We start from the raw sequence: 17,023 nt of genomic DNA on the forward strand, positions 1-17,023 counted from the left end.
GAAGATTATTGAGCGTTACGCTCAAAGTAGCCATTATATTATGTTTTAAATTAGATTATGATATTTTATAATTTTTTCTAGTTTTTTTGGATTACATCTAATATTTTAGTATATTTATTAATATTTTTAGCATTTATAGGATAATATTATTTATTAATATATATTTATTCAGTATTTATGTAGTATTTATATTAAGCATATTTTAACTGGAAAGCCCGTTTTGAGAGATACAATAGACCAAATGCAAAGCTCGCATCGATGTGAGGCTTAAGTTGTGAACAAAGGGATCTGGCATGACTCGTGACTTTTGAATCACGCCAGATCCCTTTTTTTCACAAGGTGCAAGTTTTGCATTTGTCCTATAAAGTGTATGTACGTATGTATTTATGTATTAATTAGATGTACTATCACCTATTTATACGAATTGTGGATTTTTTTATAAATTTTTGCACTGACAGAAAGCACGGAGGCTTTTAACAAGTGTGGATAGCGCTATCCAACAATAAAGCTTATCCAGTGGATAAATTTAATGGATAAGAGCATCGACTTATACTCTGGATATTTATTCGTCGAAGATATAGCGCTATTCATAGAGGATAATTATGCCATTTCCCAGAATACCTTTCGATCTCAGCTTCTATGACCTATGTCTTTAACCAGACAATGATCTTACATCTCAGTATATTCAATTTGGTTTTAGAACATAGAGTATCAAGCAGAACTGAAAAAAATGGAAGAAGAGCACCAAGCTGCTCTCGAAGATCTACGGCGTCGGCTTGCATCTGAAACAGAAGAAGCTTTAAAAGACCAAGATGATCGACTTGGAAAGATTCTGGGAAAACTGCAGGTGACTATATCAATGAATCTGAATTTTGATTTTATATTATTGGATAGAGTGCAAGCTATATATCCGTTAGATAGCACAAAAACTAAATAGCACTAAACACATCTATTTCTTATGTTTTCAATTGTTTCATTGGTGCTATCTTCACTGGTCCCACGGGTGCAAATATATAACAAACCTATTAGCATATCTGATCACTTCTCTTCCAACCTGCTTGCGGTACCTCCAAGCTTTAATTTAGAGTTTTGGAGTTTTGGGTTTGAGTTTGGTGCCTGTCTGGACTGTGATTAGGTCATCTCAGCGCATGAAGCCTTGTCTGTTCCTATATCTTATATATGAGTACAGTGGGACCAGTGAAAATAGTTTTGCGTATATCTCTCACACCTAGTGAAGTAGCCCCTCTATAATTAAGCGGATAAGCCTCATTCGGATTTTCAAGAATCCATGCCAATCTTTGTCTGAGTTCATTGGGGATATGGTGGTGGTCTCTTCTCAGCGGCCTTGATTCAAAGCAAAGGCCAATTTTCATCATACCATTTCTCAGTTTATACCTAAGGCCCCGTCCATACGTATCCGGAATTTTTTGTATCCGCAAATTTTTTTTGCGGATACGAAAGTGTTCGCGTCCACACGCAGCGTATTTGAATCGTTTTCGAATCGTTTTCACTGTCCACACGTATCCGGAAATTTCTTGATCCGCCCTGATGCACGCTAGTGCCTAGTCCCTTTGACAGATAGTTTTTCTTATTGAGCATGCGCGAAATCGTGTTTATGTCAGCGTATTCGAAAATTTGCCGATACGACCGTATTTGGAGCGTATTCGAAAATTTTCACTCTGGAGACCGTTTTCGAAAATTTCCGGATACGGATACAAAAATTTCCGGACAAGGGTGGAGGCAACCCGTATCCGAAAAAAAAAAATATCACGGATACAAAAATTTTTCGGATACGTGTGGACGGGGCCTTAGATTTATAAAGCACACGACTTAATGAAATAATAAGATAACTGATAAATTTTGACTATCCCCCGGCTATAATTTTGGCTACTTTTTTCTAGCTTGAAGTTGCTCGCCGTGACGAAATCATCAAACACAGAGACGTTGCCATACGCAACCTTGAGGTTAGTTTGGACCTCTCACGAGGAAACATGTTTACCGCGCGCATGTTTCCTCGGATGTTTCCCTGTTTAGCCACATGCGAAACATTGCTGCGTGCAACAACTTTTGCTTCCAAGACGCAAAAAATGTTTTTGCTGTGCGGCAGAAACATTTCATGTTTCCAAGACGCATGGAAACTTTGTTTCCCAATGTTTTCTGACTGTTTTGCCACCTTAGGAAACATTTAGGGAAACATTTCCTTGGTAACTGCCATTAATGGTAGACTCTTAGTATATGCGGATCGACGGGGCTATGTACTCTTGTACTCGTACGGTGCCGTAGTGTGCGGGATTTTTTTCAAAAGATATATATAGACATCAAGACCGCATTCAAATTCGTCAGTAGTACAACAGCTCTTGGCTACATTTCGTTGCGCGCGGCGTCGTAGTAGGTTTTATGAATTTGCAGAAGTAACAACATATATTATAGTTTTATAGTTGCGGTTGCGCAGCGGGCGTGCACAACTTTACTGACTTTTTCGTTTTCGTTCAGAAAAAAATTGTAGACACTCTAACTAGAGAAGGTACAATGGCAGATGTGCAGACTGATCGAATCTTAAAGCAGCACCAAACCCAAGTAGATCGTCTCAACCAAAACATAGAAATGTAAGTCCTTTTTCATTATCGTAATCAGGATTTTTAACACAGGATTTTTATCCGAATATTCGTAAAGTGTCTTTTGTTTTCTTTTTGAGTTTGTTTGTGTTAATCATTAGATTTTATTTAGCTTGTATTTCATGGAATCAATTGCAGTACTTTTATGTTATCTTTCGTGCCTCTTTAAGGTGGCTGAATACTTTGTATAGGGTGCGATTTTTTGTTTATAGTTCACTCAACAAAATTTCAGTAAAAAATGCGAAGCGACGCCGTTCATCTTTGTCTATTTGGCGGCCGATTTTCAGCTCATCGCGCAACTGAAATGCATAAAAAATATTAGTTCTTACGGCTTAAAATTTTATTCATATGTTTTTTAAGTACAAAATGATAGAAAATAATTGTTTTGACATTGTTTTGGCCGTGTTTCCATAGCGACTTAATTCGGTACTCCTACGGAGTACAATTAACGCTATAATTGTACTCCTCTCGACCAATCAGAGTCGAGTAATTTTGTTGAGTGTACTATAAAGTAAATAATAAACACAAATTTGAAAATTGAAACTTTCTTAACCTGAAATCTACTGCTGATTTCAAAAATGCAAAGGAAAACTGGGGTGTCCCGAGCTTGTTTTTGAGAAAATCACTTCGGAATGACGTGAGTTTGTTCAATTTTGGAAGAAAAATAGCGAAAATCTCGCTCTGTACAAAAAAATCAAAAAACCAAAACTAAGAAACATGAGTGATTTTCTCCGAACACGTAACTTACACTATATTTATAGAATACTGATAAAAGTTGTTTTAATAAACTATTGTAGACAATGGAAAAACTTTTTTTGTTCAGGTTCTACGGTGTACAAGTTATCGTAAACATTGAGCACAAAACAAACTGAACAATGTTTTACGTTGTTTTGATAAACAGAATTGCTTAAACTTTGAAAAATAATGGGTTATTACCTGTTATTCTGGAAAATAACAAAAGTTCAAAACGTGTATGGTTCTTCAATAAATTCGTAAAGATTACTCGGCGGTTTTTAAGCACGCGCACATCGTGGGCTCAAATCGAATGTTGAAAAGTAGTCAGCCACCTTAAGTATATTATTTCTTCAATATATGTTCATATATTAACTACTTCTACTTTGTCATTAAAATACGAGACGAAAGAAAGTAACCTGCTTGTAGAATATTAACAGCCCGCTTGCAGAATTTGAATAATCTGTTTGCAGTCTGACTTCAATTCAGGTCAACTTACTAGAGTTAAAGTCGGGCTGCACGCAGTTCTGACGCTGGACCCAAGTTACGAAAACCACTGCGTCCCCCCCAAAAAAGCAGAATGATAAAAGAGGGACCGCAGTCAGATCTAGGTTTTTGCACGCAGACTAAGTTGTTATTCTTTTTGACTTGAAAATACAGGGAAAAAGAGAAGCAGATGATGAAGATTAGAGAAAAAATTGAAATGAAACAGCTCAAGAAAGAGAGGTACAGATTTCGCTGGGAAAAAAAAAACTTTTTCTTTGGTTGTTGGGAAACTTTCAACCCTGAAGGGGATTTTTAGGATGAACTGAATTTGTTTTAAGAATTCCATCTTCAGTTTTTACTACCATTTTCACTTAAGTGCGACACACGAAGTTTGATGTCTCGTTCGCGGACTAGTATTGCAACGTATCGAGACTATAGCAGTGTGCAGGCCGTAGGTTATAAATAACCCAATAAATTACAGCTCATCATCACAGGAAACCCGGCTATAGTAACTTTATGAACACGTGGTTAGCGTACTAGACATCATAGTTTACGTGCTTTATTCTTTAAGCAATCAGACTAGACCTTTGATGAATCAGCCTTAACATAACCATGTCAAGGGCGGATCCGGCTTCAGACCCCCCCCCCCCCCCCCCCAACCCCGACCCCCCCCCCCCCCCCCCCCCCCAACCCCTTCAGCAGAAAAAACGATGCTTTTCTATATTGTTTTCCGTTGTGTTGACGGAAACCCCCCCCCCCCTCCTTTAAATTTTGGCTGGATCCGCCCTTGCATGTGCTCATCTGACTCAGTCAGCATGCCTTTAAACTTCACGCATGCGCTTTAGCGTCGCGAAGAGGATTTGTGACCGATCACAAACAATAAAAAAACGAAACCCAATTTATGGCTCGGGCTTTTTTACAGGAGCCCGAGTAATGATTTTATTATTAGAATATTGAAATTTATTTTTCTTTTTGAGTACGTAAAGACTCACGTTTCAAAATAACAATTCAAAAATCTAATTCTGATAAGATCATTCTATATAAGGAACACCAACATCCAATCGGAATTCGAGTTTTGAATCAGTTATTATTTTTATATTTCAACATTTGAATCATAGAATAATGAAACTATTGATTAACTTGTAAGCTTGAGCCGTTTTGGCTATAAAATGAAACTTGAAACTAAAAGCAAAAACCGAATGATTACATACTCTCTTCTTACAGAATAATTGAAGCCAAAAGAGCAAGAGAAATGGAAGAGATCAAAGCAAAGGGCGTCAAGTAAGTAGGGAGTCAAGGGTGGTGCAGCGGTAGCTTAATCGTCTGCCACATAAGTTTGAGGTCTTGACTCTGCATTACATTTGATGATTAATGTTTGGGTCTCTGTTTTGAGTACTTGGGCTCCAGCCGAGAGGTTGTATTCTGCTTTCTTTCTTTTAACTACACCATAATATGGACCTACATCATGCTATGAAAAGGTGAATTAATCAATTGCTAATCAAAAATGCGCAATAAAAATACATAAATGAATTCCAAAATGCTAAAACTACCATAAAACTATCAATACACTACAAATTCTTTTTTTTTTTCTTTTTGCCATTTTGTAAAAATGCAAATCGAGCAAAGCGATTGAGGCCATAAAAATCACAGGGATTAAAATAAAGTGATTGACATTAGTAACTTGATGACGTGTTAAGCTCCTCCCATAATGATTCGGAATTTCTTGCCACGTCATACATGAGTTCTCTATGGGTTTTTCATTTTTTCTAACGACCCTCTTCTTATTTTCACATTCTCCTGTTCTTAATTTTTCAATAGAACGGCCTCCAGTGCTCTGACTTTAATTCTTAGAGACCAAGAACACAAAAAGGATATGGAGGTTTGTATACTTCTATTACAAGTGAAACGTCGAACTTCAAATGAGCCGTGCGCATCGAAAACGATGGATAATAAGGCAGTCTTCTTTAATGTCATTATGTTTGGTTCGTGTGAAGTTCGACGCTCATATATTTGGCCTAAGTTGTTTCTTTACAAAAACTACATTTATGTGAGTGAAGCTACGCCAGGACATATGAAAGGCGGATCCGAGGGACGCCTCCCAGGCTATCAGGATTATTCTTTCTATTCCTTATTTCCTTTTTTCCCTTTTTTCACAAACAATGAGCGTGCGCATCAGTTTAGATCTTTAAAAAAAGCGCGCGCAGTAAATCAGTCACCTAGCAAACTTCATTTGTTTGATGGTAGAGTTTTACCAACAAGCTATTTATATTAGGCAAGGAGAATAGATGGCACCAAAGAAAGTGGAAGGAGACACGCCACATTGCCAACAAAAGAACATTTTCATTTTGTTTAATAGAGACAGCGGTAGAACTAGTTCTAAACTAGTGGGGGGGGAGTACTCCCCTATTTTCGCTATACGGGTACGTGCCGCCAAACAGGGTATGGTTATCAGCGCGATTCTACTCTGGAACAGGGTATATAATATAGAGCTCGCTCTGGGACAGGGTATATGTATCAAGCTCTTTCCTCTCTGGAACAGGGTATCTATTTTCGCAATACCGGCAAAGAGTATGGTTTACAGCGATCTTGCTCTGGAACAGAGTATGGAAGAGTGCGAAGTTATGGACCGCGTTTTTTCCACTGCCTTATGGCCCAAGCGCGTAGCTGAACTATTCACTACATACGAACTTCAGCTGAACTTCAGCTGTCGATGTGTGAAATTTGTTGTTATTTCACAAGTTATTAATTATTGGGGTTGATGGATCGCCATACTGATAATACTGACATTGCTTGTTTTCTTGAAGGAGCTGGAAAACGAAATGCGTCTTGAGCTCAGACGACAAACAGAATTACTTCACAAAGAATTGCAGCAGCAGTTTGTAAAAGATTTGCAGGTAATCAAAAATGAATTGCACATGGACACTTTCAATAGTAATTCTAAATGAACGGAAATAACAGGCTCTGGGGGTTCTATGGGTGGTTCGATGATATCGCTGATTTGAGACAAGAAAATATTGAAAAAGCAAGCCCTGCTCAAGACACAACACTGTAAATTATGACACTATTCTGGTGATAACGCTAGCATTATCTTTGGTTATCAGCAGGGCTGAGCTATTTGATCGGTAATTACCGCGATATCGATCAACGCTATTTATTGCTAATGGTCATGATCACTCGACCGCACGCTATCCATGGAATAACGCTAGCTTGACCTTAAATTCGGCCAACAATCGTTTGCGTTACGATATTCGGTATCACTAGCTTCTGGCAACCACACTCTAAACGCTATATTTGGTTTATTCCCGCCCTCCCTCCCCATGGTAGGGACACTAGAGAAAAACGATTGCGCATGCGTGCATTTCAGCGCGTTTTCTAAGAATTCAATCTCGTACCCAGAGCCCTTATTTCTTACTGCGCACTCGACGAAATAATTGGGCTCTGGAAAACTCCAATATTTCCTGTGCTGTGATTGGTTCTCGAGAACAAAGAAAGATACCGGAAGTAAAAATTACAGTACTAGGGAAAATAAACAAGATGGCGTCTCGAATTAAGTACACCAAAAAAGCCTGTAGGGCCGGATTTTTCAAAGTTTTGCCGTTTATGTAATGGAAATTGTATTGATGTCCATCCAATAGATATTTTCGGAGTTAATTTAACTGAAAACCATCTTCAAAACCTAATTTTCCAAGCGCAAATTCACATGCTCGTTGAACATCGTCCGCCATTTTGAATTTACCTAGTCTGTCATAATGCGCATGTGCGAGAAACCCAGAATCTGGGTCTTCCGGTCTGGAGTTTTCCAGAGCCCAATTATTTCGTCGAGCATGCGCAGTAAGAAATAAGGGCTCTGGGTACGAGATTGCTAAGAATTTTGAAGAGTTTGAGCAAGAAAAGAAATGTTTGTTTTCTCCAAGTATACAACAAAAAAATTCGCGAGTATACTTTTGTCTGACCACGGTACGGTATTAACAAACTCAATATGAAAGAATTAGACTTAAGTTTCAAGCATGGACACTAAGTTTTGGTATTTTGTGAAGTCCAATTTTTCAGGCATATTTGAAAGTCAAATTTTCATATATTTTGACTAATTTGCATACGGATTCAGAGCATGCGCAGACGTTTTTCACGCGTGTCCATGGTAGGTATATATAGGTAAGTATTCCACTGACCAGACCGTCAGTGTGACAGGTACACGGTGAGTTGTGACAGGGTTGCCATGGTTACCGCGAGTTTATGTGCCAGGCTCCTCTCATCCCACTAAACAAGCACCTAACGCCAAGCTCATCTACTAGTGATGAGTTTAACGCGTTAAATTAACATGTTACGTAATATGAGAAAACATGATGAAATGCGCTAAAATGTCAGCAGACCCCTGTTTTAGACAAGATCATGAAAATCGTATACCCTGTGTAAGATCACAATCATACTCTATGCATTGGAACAACCCTGTATTAGCTATCGTGATGTGTTCAACGAGAAAGAGCGAAAGTCAAATAGAGTTAACTGAAATACTTAGTCCACCCGTCTACTGGAAAAGATCAAGACACTATCGACTTCCTGTTCATTTTTATGGAAGGACTAGTACTTGTTGTAAAATTGAAAATAAAAAGCTGTAAAAAGGTTGAAGGTTTTGTTGCATGTCGCATATCAAGCCCTAAATACAAAGTACACAAGTTTTTCAAACTTTTAATGCACGTTTCTCGTGCGGCAGTATTTTATTATGTGCTGTTATTGATGTTTTGACCCACAATATATTTTAGCTTGGTATGCAACATGCAACAAAGCCTTCACCAACCTTTTTCGAAACAGTAATAGTTTTTATTATTCATACTGAGTGTGCCTTAGAAGGCCAAACTGAATTCGTTCCCTTTATTTTCAGAAAGAGGAAGAGGTGTTTTTGGCAAGAGTTGCAGAAGTTAGCAGCATCCCAGAGGACGAACTAATGATGACAATCAAATCATCGGCAAGGGGTCAGCTGCAAGCCATTAGAGAACATCAACACGTTTTTGCTAGAATTTTTCAACTTCGTAATACTTCTGAAATTACATAATATATTCTAGATGCCAATGAACACAACACAGAGAACTGGCAAACTATTGTTATCATCTTTATGGGGTTTAAATCACAAAAGATATTTAGATATCACAAAAGATATTTATTCGTGGTAAATTTCTCTTTTACCGGGTACTCGTAATGATCTCTTCATTTATTGTTTTGTTTGTTTGTTTTTTCCTTTGATCAGAAGCGGGAATGGACTTCAAGTTAACCAAACAAATCGCCAGGGATGTACGAAAGCGTGTAAGAAGCACCAGAAAAGCTGAAGACTGACAAGGAAATCGCTTTTCCTAGGCGGAACCGTCATTTGTCCGTTTATTAACCAGACTGCACCCACAGGGTGTCTTCTTAATAAAACTGTGAGTCCAACGGGTTGGGTGGCTGGTTCGAGCCTTTTAGTCGTGCGGAAAGTACTGTTGTACTATCAACGTTTGTAAAGTACAAATAAATGAATGTGATGATATAGCTTGCTGTGTTGTGTATTGAAGGACCATACACGTGATTCCCTTGAAATAAAAGGAGAAATGTCATTTCCCCCATATTTTGCATAGTTACATACATACAGACAGACAGACAGACAGACCGACATACTTACACATACACACACACACAACACACACACACACACACACACACACACACACACACACACACACACATACATACATACATACAAACTGGTATCTGTAGCATAAAGTATGTTAATATATGCGTGTAATCGCCGCTAAGGACGATGGGACATTGCAACAGGTGTGTGAGACGTTGAGTAGTCGTAAGAGTATGTTGTGTGATTAAACCGTTGTAAACATTCATCGTTTTTAGTCGTTTATATACCACATATCTCTTAGCCGCCCTTCTGAAATTCCTTGCAACATGCTGAAAACGAGCATTTGTACAAAATTTGGTGCTTTTTGGATTCATAACCACTGAAATACCTATTTCAGGGATGATTTAATCCCTCCCCCTCCCCCATCTGGTAGCATGCTGAACCCCCCCTAAGCTCGTATATCTTGGCTCACGAACATGTGCCAAATTTGGTGCTTTAATGCAGAGTATCGCCACGAGATCAAAAGTCTATACAATACATATGAGCTTAGGTATGGCGCGCATGCGCAGCAAAATGGCCCCTTGTTCTTCGGATAGTGGTTTCGGGGACGAAATCTCAGGCGTAGCCGTAAATGCTTTTTAATAAATCAAAAATTAAAAATCCCCAAAGCATGTTTCCTTTCATAGCATGTGTCTATTATGCCCATATATTATGTCTTTATATACTGACAATAGATGTCAACGAGCACAGTTTGTTTCGCGCTCGCGTTCAAGTCCTTTTCAAATGCTTCCATATTTCTTTTATGGCAGTCTTCTATCATTGCTTTCATTTTGGTTTCACTACAAACATCAAGAAGCAAGTTTGTTTCTTCAAAACTTCAAGTTTGTCCTCTTTTAGCCATTTAACGGTAAAAACAATGTAATTTTCGTACAGTAGTAATAAATCATGCGTTCGGTGTGTGTAATGAAATAGAGAGAATAAGAGAAAAATATCAAATGCCCTTGGCGGGAATGGAATTCTCTCTAATCAGTTGTACAGGCTGGCAAAACCGATTTCTGCGAGAGTGCAGACAAAGCGCGAAGTTCTTACCCCCCCCCCCCCCCCCCCCCCGGCTGTTATGTTAAAAGTAACGTTGAACCCCACACCCAACGATTACCATCCTTCAATTATAAATGTTTTTATGTGAATTCCCGTTGTCATGCTATTGCAAGCCTGTGCTTACTTGTTCGTTGTCCTTGTCTGCAACAAATAGTACTTCAGAAGAATGTTCAACAAAACCGTCCAATTCAGAGTCATTGGATTCCACATCAGAGCTGTTTTCAGAAGAATCAGAGTCGTACTCGGAATCAATGGACAGGAATTCTGTACTACTATCACTAGAATTAGCATATACTTATTATAAGTAATACCATGGCAATGAGGGATATTAGTGATTAAATGTCCCCGAAGCCGAGGGAGGTTTAGTGGAAGGCCCGAGGCCGTAGGCCGAGGGACTTTTACTAAACCTCCCGAGGCAGAGGGGACATTTAATCACTAATATCCCGAAATTGCCATGGTATTAGTTTGTAATACCATGATTTCCGAGGAAATTAAAGAAAGCAAATAGTCAAAAACTTATAGATAGTGAACTTGAATACTAATAAGTTGCTGTCAAACTGTCTAATCCATCTATCTGATTTATCGTCTCAAGGGAGATATAAAACTTTGTATCTCATGTTTTTGTTTTATCCGTGTAAACATTGGCAAAATATTTGGCAAATTGGTAGCATACTAAGGCCTAATTAATTCTAGCCTACTAAATCAAAATTCATTGTTTAAAGAACTTTGACTGAATGATTACTCTTGGAAGCACAAGTAAGAGAGTGTTTGGTTAGCAAAATGCTAATTAAAACTTAAAATGTTTTCTTAAAACTACTCCAATGACATAATAATTTTTTTAAAAGAACTTTCATTGGAATGTCTTTTTGTCAACTCAGAAAACATATAAATTAAGGAATAAATTTTTGCTCGTGGAAGCTTGTAAAGAGGTGGAAGAAATCGGAGCGACAGCAATTAATTTGGGTGGCATTAATACAAGGAGCGAATTTAGCCAATTTTAGCATAAACATTAATATTAACAAGTAACGTTCAATTGGAAAAATTAAACATTTATTATTACAATCAGTTCTACATAAGACGTGTAAAAAATCAATAAAGTGGTTGAATAAACGTTAACTTCTTGCTTTTTGTTTCAAAATGGCTTTGCGCATGCGTGAAGGCTGCCCTTGCACCGAGAAAATTAACATTTGTGTTATAAAACATTAGATTGTAACAAGTTAGTAATTTTAGTCCATTATAACGCATGCGCAAAGTTTGTCCTAGCGTGTAGAATCCGACTCTAAGACCAATTTCTCTATCCCACATTGAATAAAGCCTGTGGCAGGGAGGTATACATCCTCATTAAAATTGCATCAGATTTCGAACCGGGTCATTTTAGAGCCGGGAGGGATGTTAGTGATTAAACGTCCCTCCAAAAACAATGGATCCCGAGGTGATCATGGTATTATTTCAATAAAGTTATAGTCACCAACAACCTAGAAAGCTGTGATCGCTAAGAATCATGAGGAAATGTTTTATATCCAACAAGTGAAGCTTTTTACAAAAACTGCAGCAGTTGAGGATGCTCAGAGGAGGTTAACTTGTAACTGGTAAAAGATCCCAAGTTCAAGAACTGTTATCAAGCGGTTGAAACATGTAAAATGTATCTACCCATAATGCTTGTCGGTCTCAGCTTTGTAGCTTTTCAGGTGACTAACTTTATTGAAATAAGTGTATGTAATAGGACTCCATGCTGTCCAATTAAGAAATAATTGGACGAGGAAAATTCCGAGGACTGATAAAATTGGATGAGGCCGTAGGCCGAGTCCAATTTGGCAGTCAGAGGAATTTTTTGAGTCTAATTATTTCTTGATTGGGGAGCATGAAATCCCATTACCTATTAATTATATAGCTGCCTAATTAACCCCATATCAACAACACCTGTCCAATTAAGAAAATAATTGGACAGTTACCTATATGGGATTAATGAGAAGCTGTATAATTAATTATTTCATCCCTAGGTGTTTCAGCACGAGCAAAATTAAGGACACCTGCTACCAGCGCAGCTTTATTTCCTGTTAATACGTTTACATTGTTCTGCTTGAGGTAGATCTTTAGTTGTTTTGCTGTCAGAACTTGGACTTGGTGTTCATCTTTCCAGTTCATGTTTGGAAGGGTGTTTCGTTCAGCTTTCCTTTTTTGAGCTTTCATTTCAAGAAACTCAAAATGTTGCACAAACCATTTGAGAGTGGTTTCATCAACCATCAATTTCTGGCACACCTCCTGCATTTCATTCACATTTCGACTTCGTCACTCAGACTGGTCACATTAGATAAAGTGTATCCGTGTGGTTTTATATACATTTCGAATAAAACTTTAGGCCCCACTCCGTCAAATGAGTGATTGTACTTTGAGACCCCCCCTAAATTAGCATCAATTTTATGTGATGCCCCCCCTCTGGTTTTTCAGCCCCCCCCCCCCCCTCCCCTCCTGGTAATTATTGCACAGTCCCTAATTGTCAGTCACAGGGCTAGGGAGCCTGTAGGGAAACGTTGCATGACGACCCTAAGAACGGCTGCAAAGGAGGCTAGAGCAAAACAGACTTGGGAGAAAAGACTTGAGAGAAATGTTAAACTCTGAATAAAAACAGTGTATAGTGGACCACAGGTAGCCCAAGCTTGGTTTCTGTGGTGTCCTGTTATAAGGAAACGTATGGGATTCAACAAAAATTTCAATAAAATCATCAAAACGTGAAATAAAGGCTCGAAATTTTACCCTATCATTGAGAAATAGCACTTCTTTCGCTCTGCGTGGTTATTTTTTGAATTTAGCCCGTTTTAAGGATTTTTTCTCCCACCAGTAAGTTTCCAACCTTCTCTTATTTCTTACTGGTGGGAGAAAAAATCCTTAAAACGGGCTAAATTCAAAAAATAACCACGCAGAGCGAAAGAAGTGCTATTTCTCAATGATAGGGTAAAATTTCGAGCCTTTATTTCACGTTTTGATGATTTTATTGAAATTTTTGTAGAATCCCCATACATTTCCTTATAACAGGACACCACAGAAACCAAGCTTGGGCTACCTGTGAGCGGACATGTTTAAGATACATACTGAAGAATTGATAAGTCGTTTGTTTGTTTGTTTTGCCTTTCGTCATATCTCGGATTTAGTTCGCTTGTTACTTTGTACTTTCTTCTTGCTTGTTTTTCTTCTGCAGTAAACAAGTTCATGAACCATGGTTTAAAGTTTCTTTAAAACATTTCTACAAGATCGTGTAATGCGATTAAAACAGTTGACTTAGACTGGGGGAAAAAGTGGAGAAAATGGGCATTAAAGCAAGCCAATTAACACCTAACAGCTTTATATTGAATATATATATATATATAAATTTGCTCATTTGAAAATTTCACTCACTTTTTTTAGAACCTGGGAACGATTTCTTTTGTAATGACATTTCTGAATCTGAAAGGTAGCGCGCTGAGAAAATCTTATCGACTGCCACGTCAAGTATCAGTCCGAAGCAATATATAAGTCAACCATTCAGTGTTGGTTTAGATGAGATAGCGGCCCAAAACATATGTTATTTCGATAGTTTTTCCCGAAGATGATTTAGATGAGCATTTAGCCCGACTATTAAGTCATTATTTCACCTAACGCATTGCTAATGGATCTGTTCAAGTATCTTGAGATCGAAAATCTCTTAAAAGGCGTGATATCAGTTCTCCTGGAATTGAATAACATGTCAAGTCATGTATAAATACGTGTACATACAATGCCTGATACGATGCCGTACAATGTATATGTACAAATACTCTTCTCTTTAAACATTGCTTAGGGCAACGTCAACACCTAATATCATACTGTAATGGGTTTTTTTCAAAATGCTGAGTACCATCTATTACTTTATAGTTTTAATTGCAACCTTAGCAGACCAAACACATGTATTTCAAAAAGGTGTATAGCTTCTACCGTACTTTTCCGCGACAATAATAATCGACATTTTAAACCACAGTAAAACGTGTCAGTTGTTCATTGAGTTCTCTATGGTGATAAGGAAAAGCTCTTACAAAACGGAAAACGCACTCGTATCTCCATTGTCCTCGATTGCTTTGAGTGTAAACGAGCCGTTTTGCGCTGTTTTGGCCAAGAAGGCGAGAATTTGTTCAAGCTACTGACTGATGTATGAGCGAGTGAACCTTTACCAACTAATTTAACTGAACTGATGAAGAATCTTTAGTGGAATTAGTGAAAGTATATACCTTAGGATGGGGACATTGAAAAACACGCAATACTCAGAAAATACAAAGGAATTCACGATCAAGGAGTCCGTCAGCAATCTTAAATGTGGGTTTCTGGTTTTGCTGGTTTATGTGACTCTACTATATGAAATTTATTTGGCAATAAGGAAGCCTTACGCACAGGATACAAATAATATACACCGCAATACAAGACTTTTATGGAGAAGAGAAAACCACTATAACTGCTTCAAAGAAAATACCGAAAAACGAAATATTAGTAGAAGAAAAACAAAGACAAGACTTCTTAGGCGAAGATAGCAAAGCTTCGATACCAGTAAAAGACTCGTCAGTCACGAAATGCTGACGTTTGCACGTGATCACCATTAGTAAGTAGTTGCACGTGACTGACTGTACTGGATTCTTTCTTTCATTTATTCTCTTTTTGATGAGGTTTTTTTGGCGCTATAATCTACATTTCTCATAGTTTCCCCATGTTTTCCTGTATTTGCTTTTTTCCAGTGTGCTCTCCTTGTCTCTTAAAACAATGCGGAGAAATAGAAAGACATTATTCTAACAATGAAATTTTAAATTGTATAATTCTTGTCAAAAAAAAAACCTGGTTTTGTGGAATCGCCTACGCTTTTGTTTAATGATTATTTCAAACAATCCTTTGCCAGTTTTAAACGAAACTATAAACTCAACAAAATCAAAACAGAATTACTTTAACAAGTTAACGTTTTCCCATAACTCGCGCTTGACAAGGTAACAATGATTCAATATCACACCATCATCGTTGAAGTTCGACCCGCGAAGCTTGACGGATATTGGGGAACATTTTAGACTGAACTGAAAAAAGATCATGTTATTATCTTTGATTAACGGTCGTTAAACTGCTAGATATATTGAGGCTTTCACAGCATGTGATTTGCAATTTGTCATGCGTATCATCGCAAAATAATGCTCGAATAATAGTAGTAGAATTTATTTATTTTTTATTATGAAGAAAGTCCACAAGAAACTGTTACAGCGCCTTTCATCATTACGCGACCTCGACAATTTTGACGCCAGCCCAAAACACGAGGGGCTTTTACACTCTAACTATGAACATATCAATGTTTTGTTATTTTTTCAAAATACATTTTTCCCATGACTATCCAATCAATGCTCTTCAATGAAACAAAGGAATCAAGCATTTTTTTATGCGCCATCCAATCACGACAAACGGCGGCAAGTCTTTAGATGTTTTAATTTAAGCTCACTTCATGTGAACTAATGAACTGATAAATATCAAAACGTTGTAGTATGCAAAACTGTAAGTGCAAACTTTCAATAATTTACACAAATAAAACATGTACAAATAAAACATATAGTTCATTGACGAAGTAGCTGTTATTCACAATAATTGATACACTTAATAATACACCGAATTGAAATATTCCGACCAATTTCAATAGCTATTTTGTTCTGCACTGACCAGCGACTGACAAGCCCCTCATACATGTGAAAACGCTTTTGTTTTTCTACGTGAACACGAGGCTATTCAGTTGCTAGTCAGTGAAAAGACTAAAAATAGTTATTCAAATTGGTCGTCACATTTCGATAATAATAAAAAATTAAAATATTTAAAGTAAACTTTTACGACAATAATAATACAAGGGACTCTGGAATCGCGTGGGAAAATGTTGAAGCCTTATGGATCTGGCTTCTGATTGGATGACTCAAAACATATTTAAAAACCTAGAAGTGTTTATGGTTTGGGTACCTGCACTGTAAGTACTTTTGGAAAAAGCACGTTCCCTATAGCTCTAAAAGCTTGACAAATGTTTACAAACCTTTATGTATCCACTGGGAGTTGATATCAAAGCTGTTTATGCCGTAATTTCGCTTTATTTCGAAAAATGTTTCTCCCCCGTAGTAAAAATTGCAAGGCTGGAAACTCCGGGACTTAAATCGCCAACTGGTTTAAATAAGAGCTTTCGTCAAAAGCCTCTTCTCCTCCTCCAATATTTACTAAACTTCTTCAAGTTTTTGTTTAATATCTAGTCGTTATCGTTTCAAATTTCTACGGTCCCAAGATTAATATTTGAAATCAGAACAATAAATAACACAACCTACAGATGTACGGTAACAGCTACGAGGACCTCGCCTCGCTTTGACAACCAAATAAAGGTACTAAGTTCATGTCCTAGAAACAATAGAACGACAATAGAAGACAAGACAATTTATACATTTCTTTTCTTTAAAAGAATCTTCGATATCAGGGTTTATTTAGG

The 17,023-nt window shown here is 37.6% G+C and overlaps 1 protein-coding gene across 3 annotated transcripts in view; it reads left to right on the plus strand.

Moving 5' to 3' along the window:
- The window catches only part of LOC116298069 (uncharacterized), a 38,864-nt gene extending 29,511 nt beyond the window's left edge, over positions 1 to 9,353 (plus strand). For all 3 annotated transcript variants that reach the window (XM_031706414.1, XM_089028258.1, XM_089028257.1), the window contains 9 exons: positions 701 to 847; positions 1,902 to 1,964; positions 2,494 to 2,606; positions 4,008 to 4,073; positions 5,058 to 5,114; positions 5,652 to 5,712; positions 6,638 to 6,727; positions 8,713 to 8,803; positions 9,076 to 9,353. In XM_031706414.1, the coding sequence (XP_031562274.1) occupies positions 701 to 847; positions 1,902 to 1,964; positions 2,494 to 2,606; positions 4,008 to 4,073; positions 5,058 to 5,114; positions 5,652 to 5,712; positions 6,638 to 6,727; positions 8,713 to 8,803; positions 9,076 to 9,161 (774 nt within the window). In that variant the 3' untranslated portion in view covers positions 9,162 to 9,353. The remainder of the gene's footprint in view (positions 1 to 700; positions 848 to 1,901; positions 1,965 to 2,493; positions 2,607 to 4,007; positions 4,074 to 5,057; positions 5,115 to 5,651; positions 5,713 to 6,637; positions 6,728 to 8,712; positions 8,804 to 9,075) is intronic.
- Positions 9,354 to 17,023: the final 7,670 nt, after the last annotated feature.

This window comes from Actinia tenebrosa, unplaced genomic scaffold, assembly GCF_029948245.1.
Source record: "Actinia tenebrosa isolate PJP-AT-01 unplaced genomic scaffold, QUT_ActTen_1.0 PGA_scaffold12__29_contigs__length_12842862, whole genome shotgun sequence".
Taxonomy (NCBI): Eukaryota; Metazoa; Cnidaria; class Anthozoa; order Actiniaria; family Actiniidae; genus Actinia; species Actinia tenebrosa.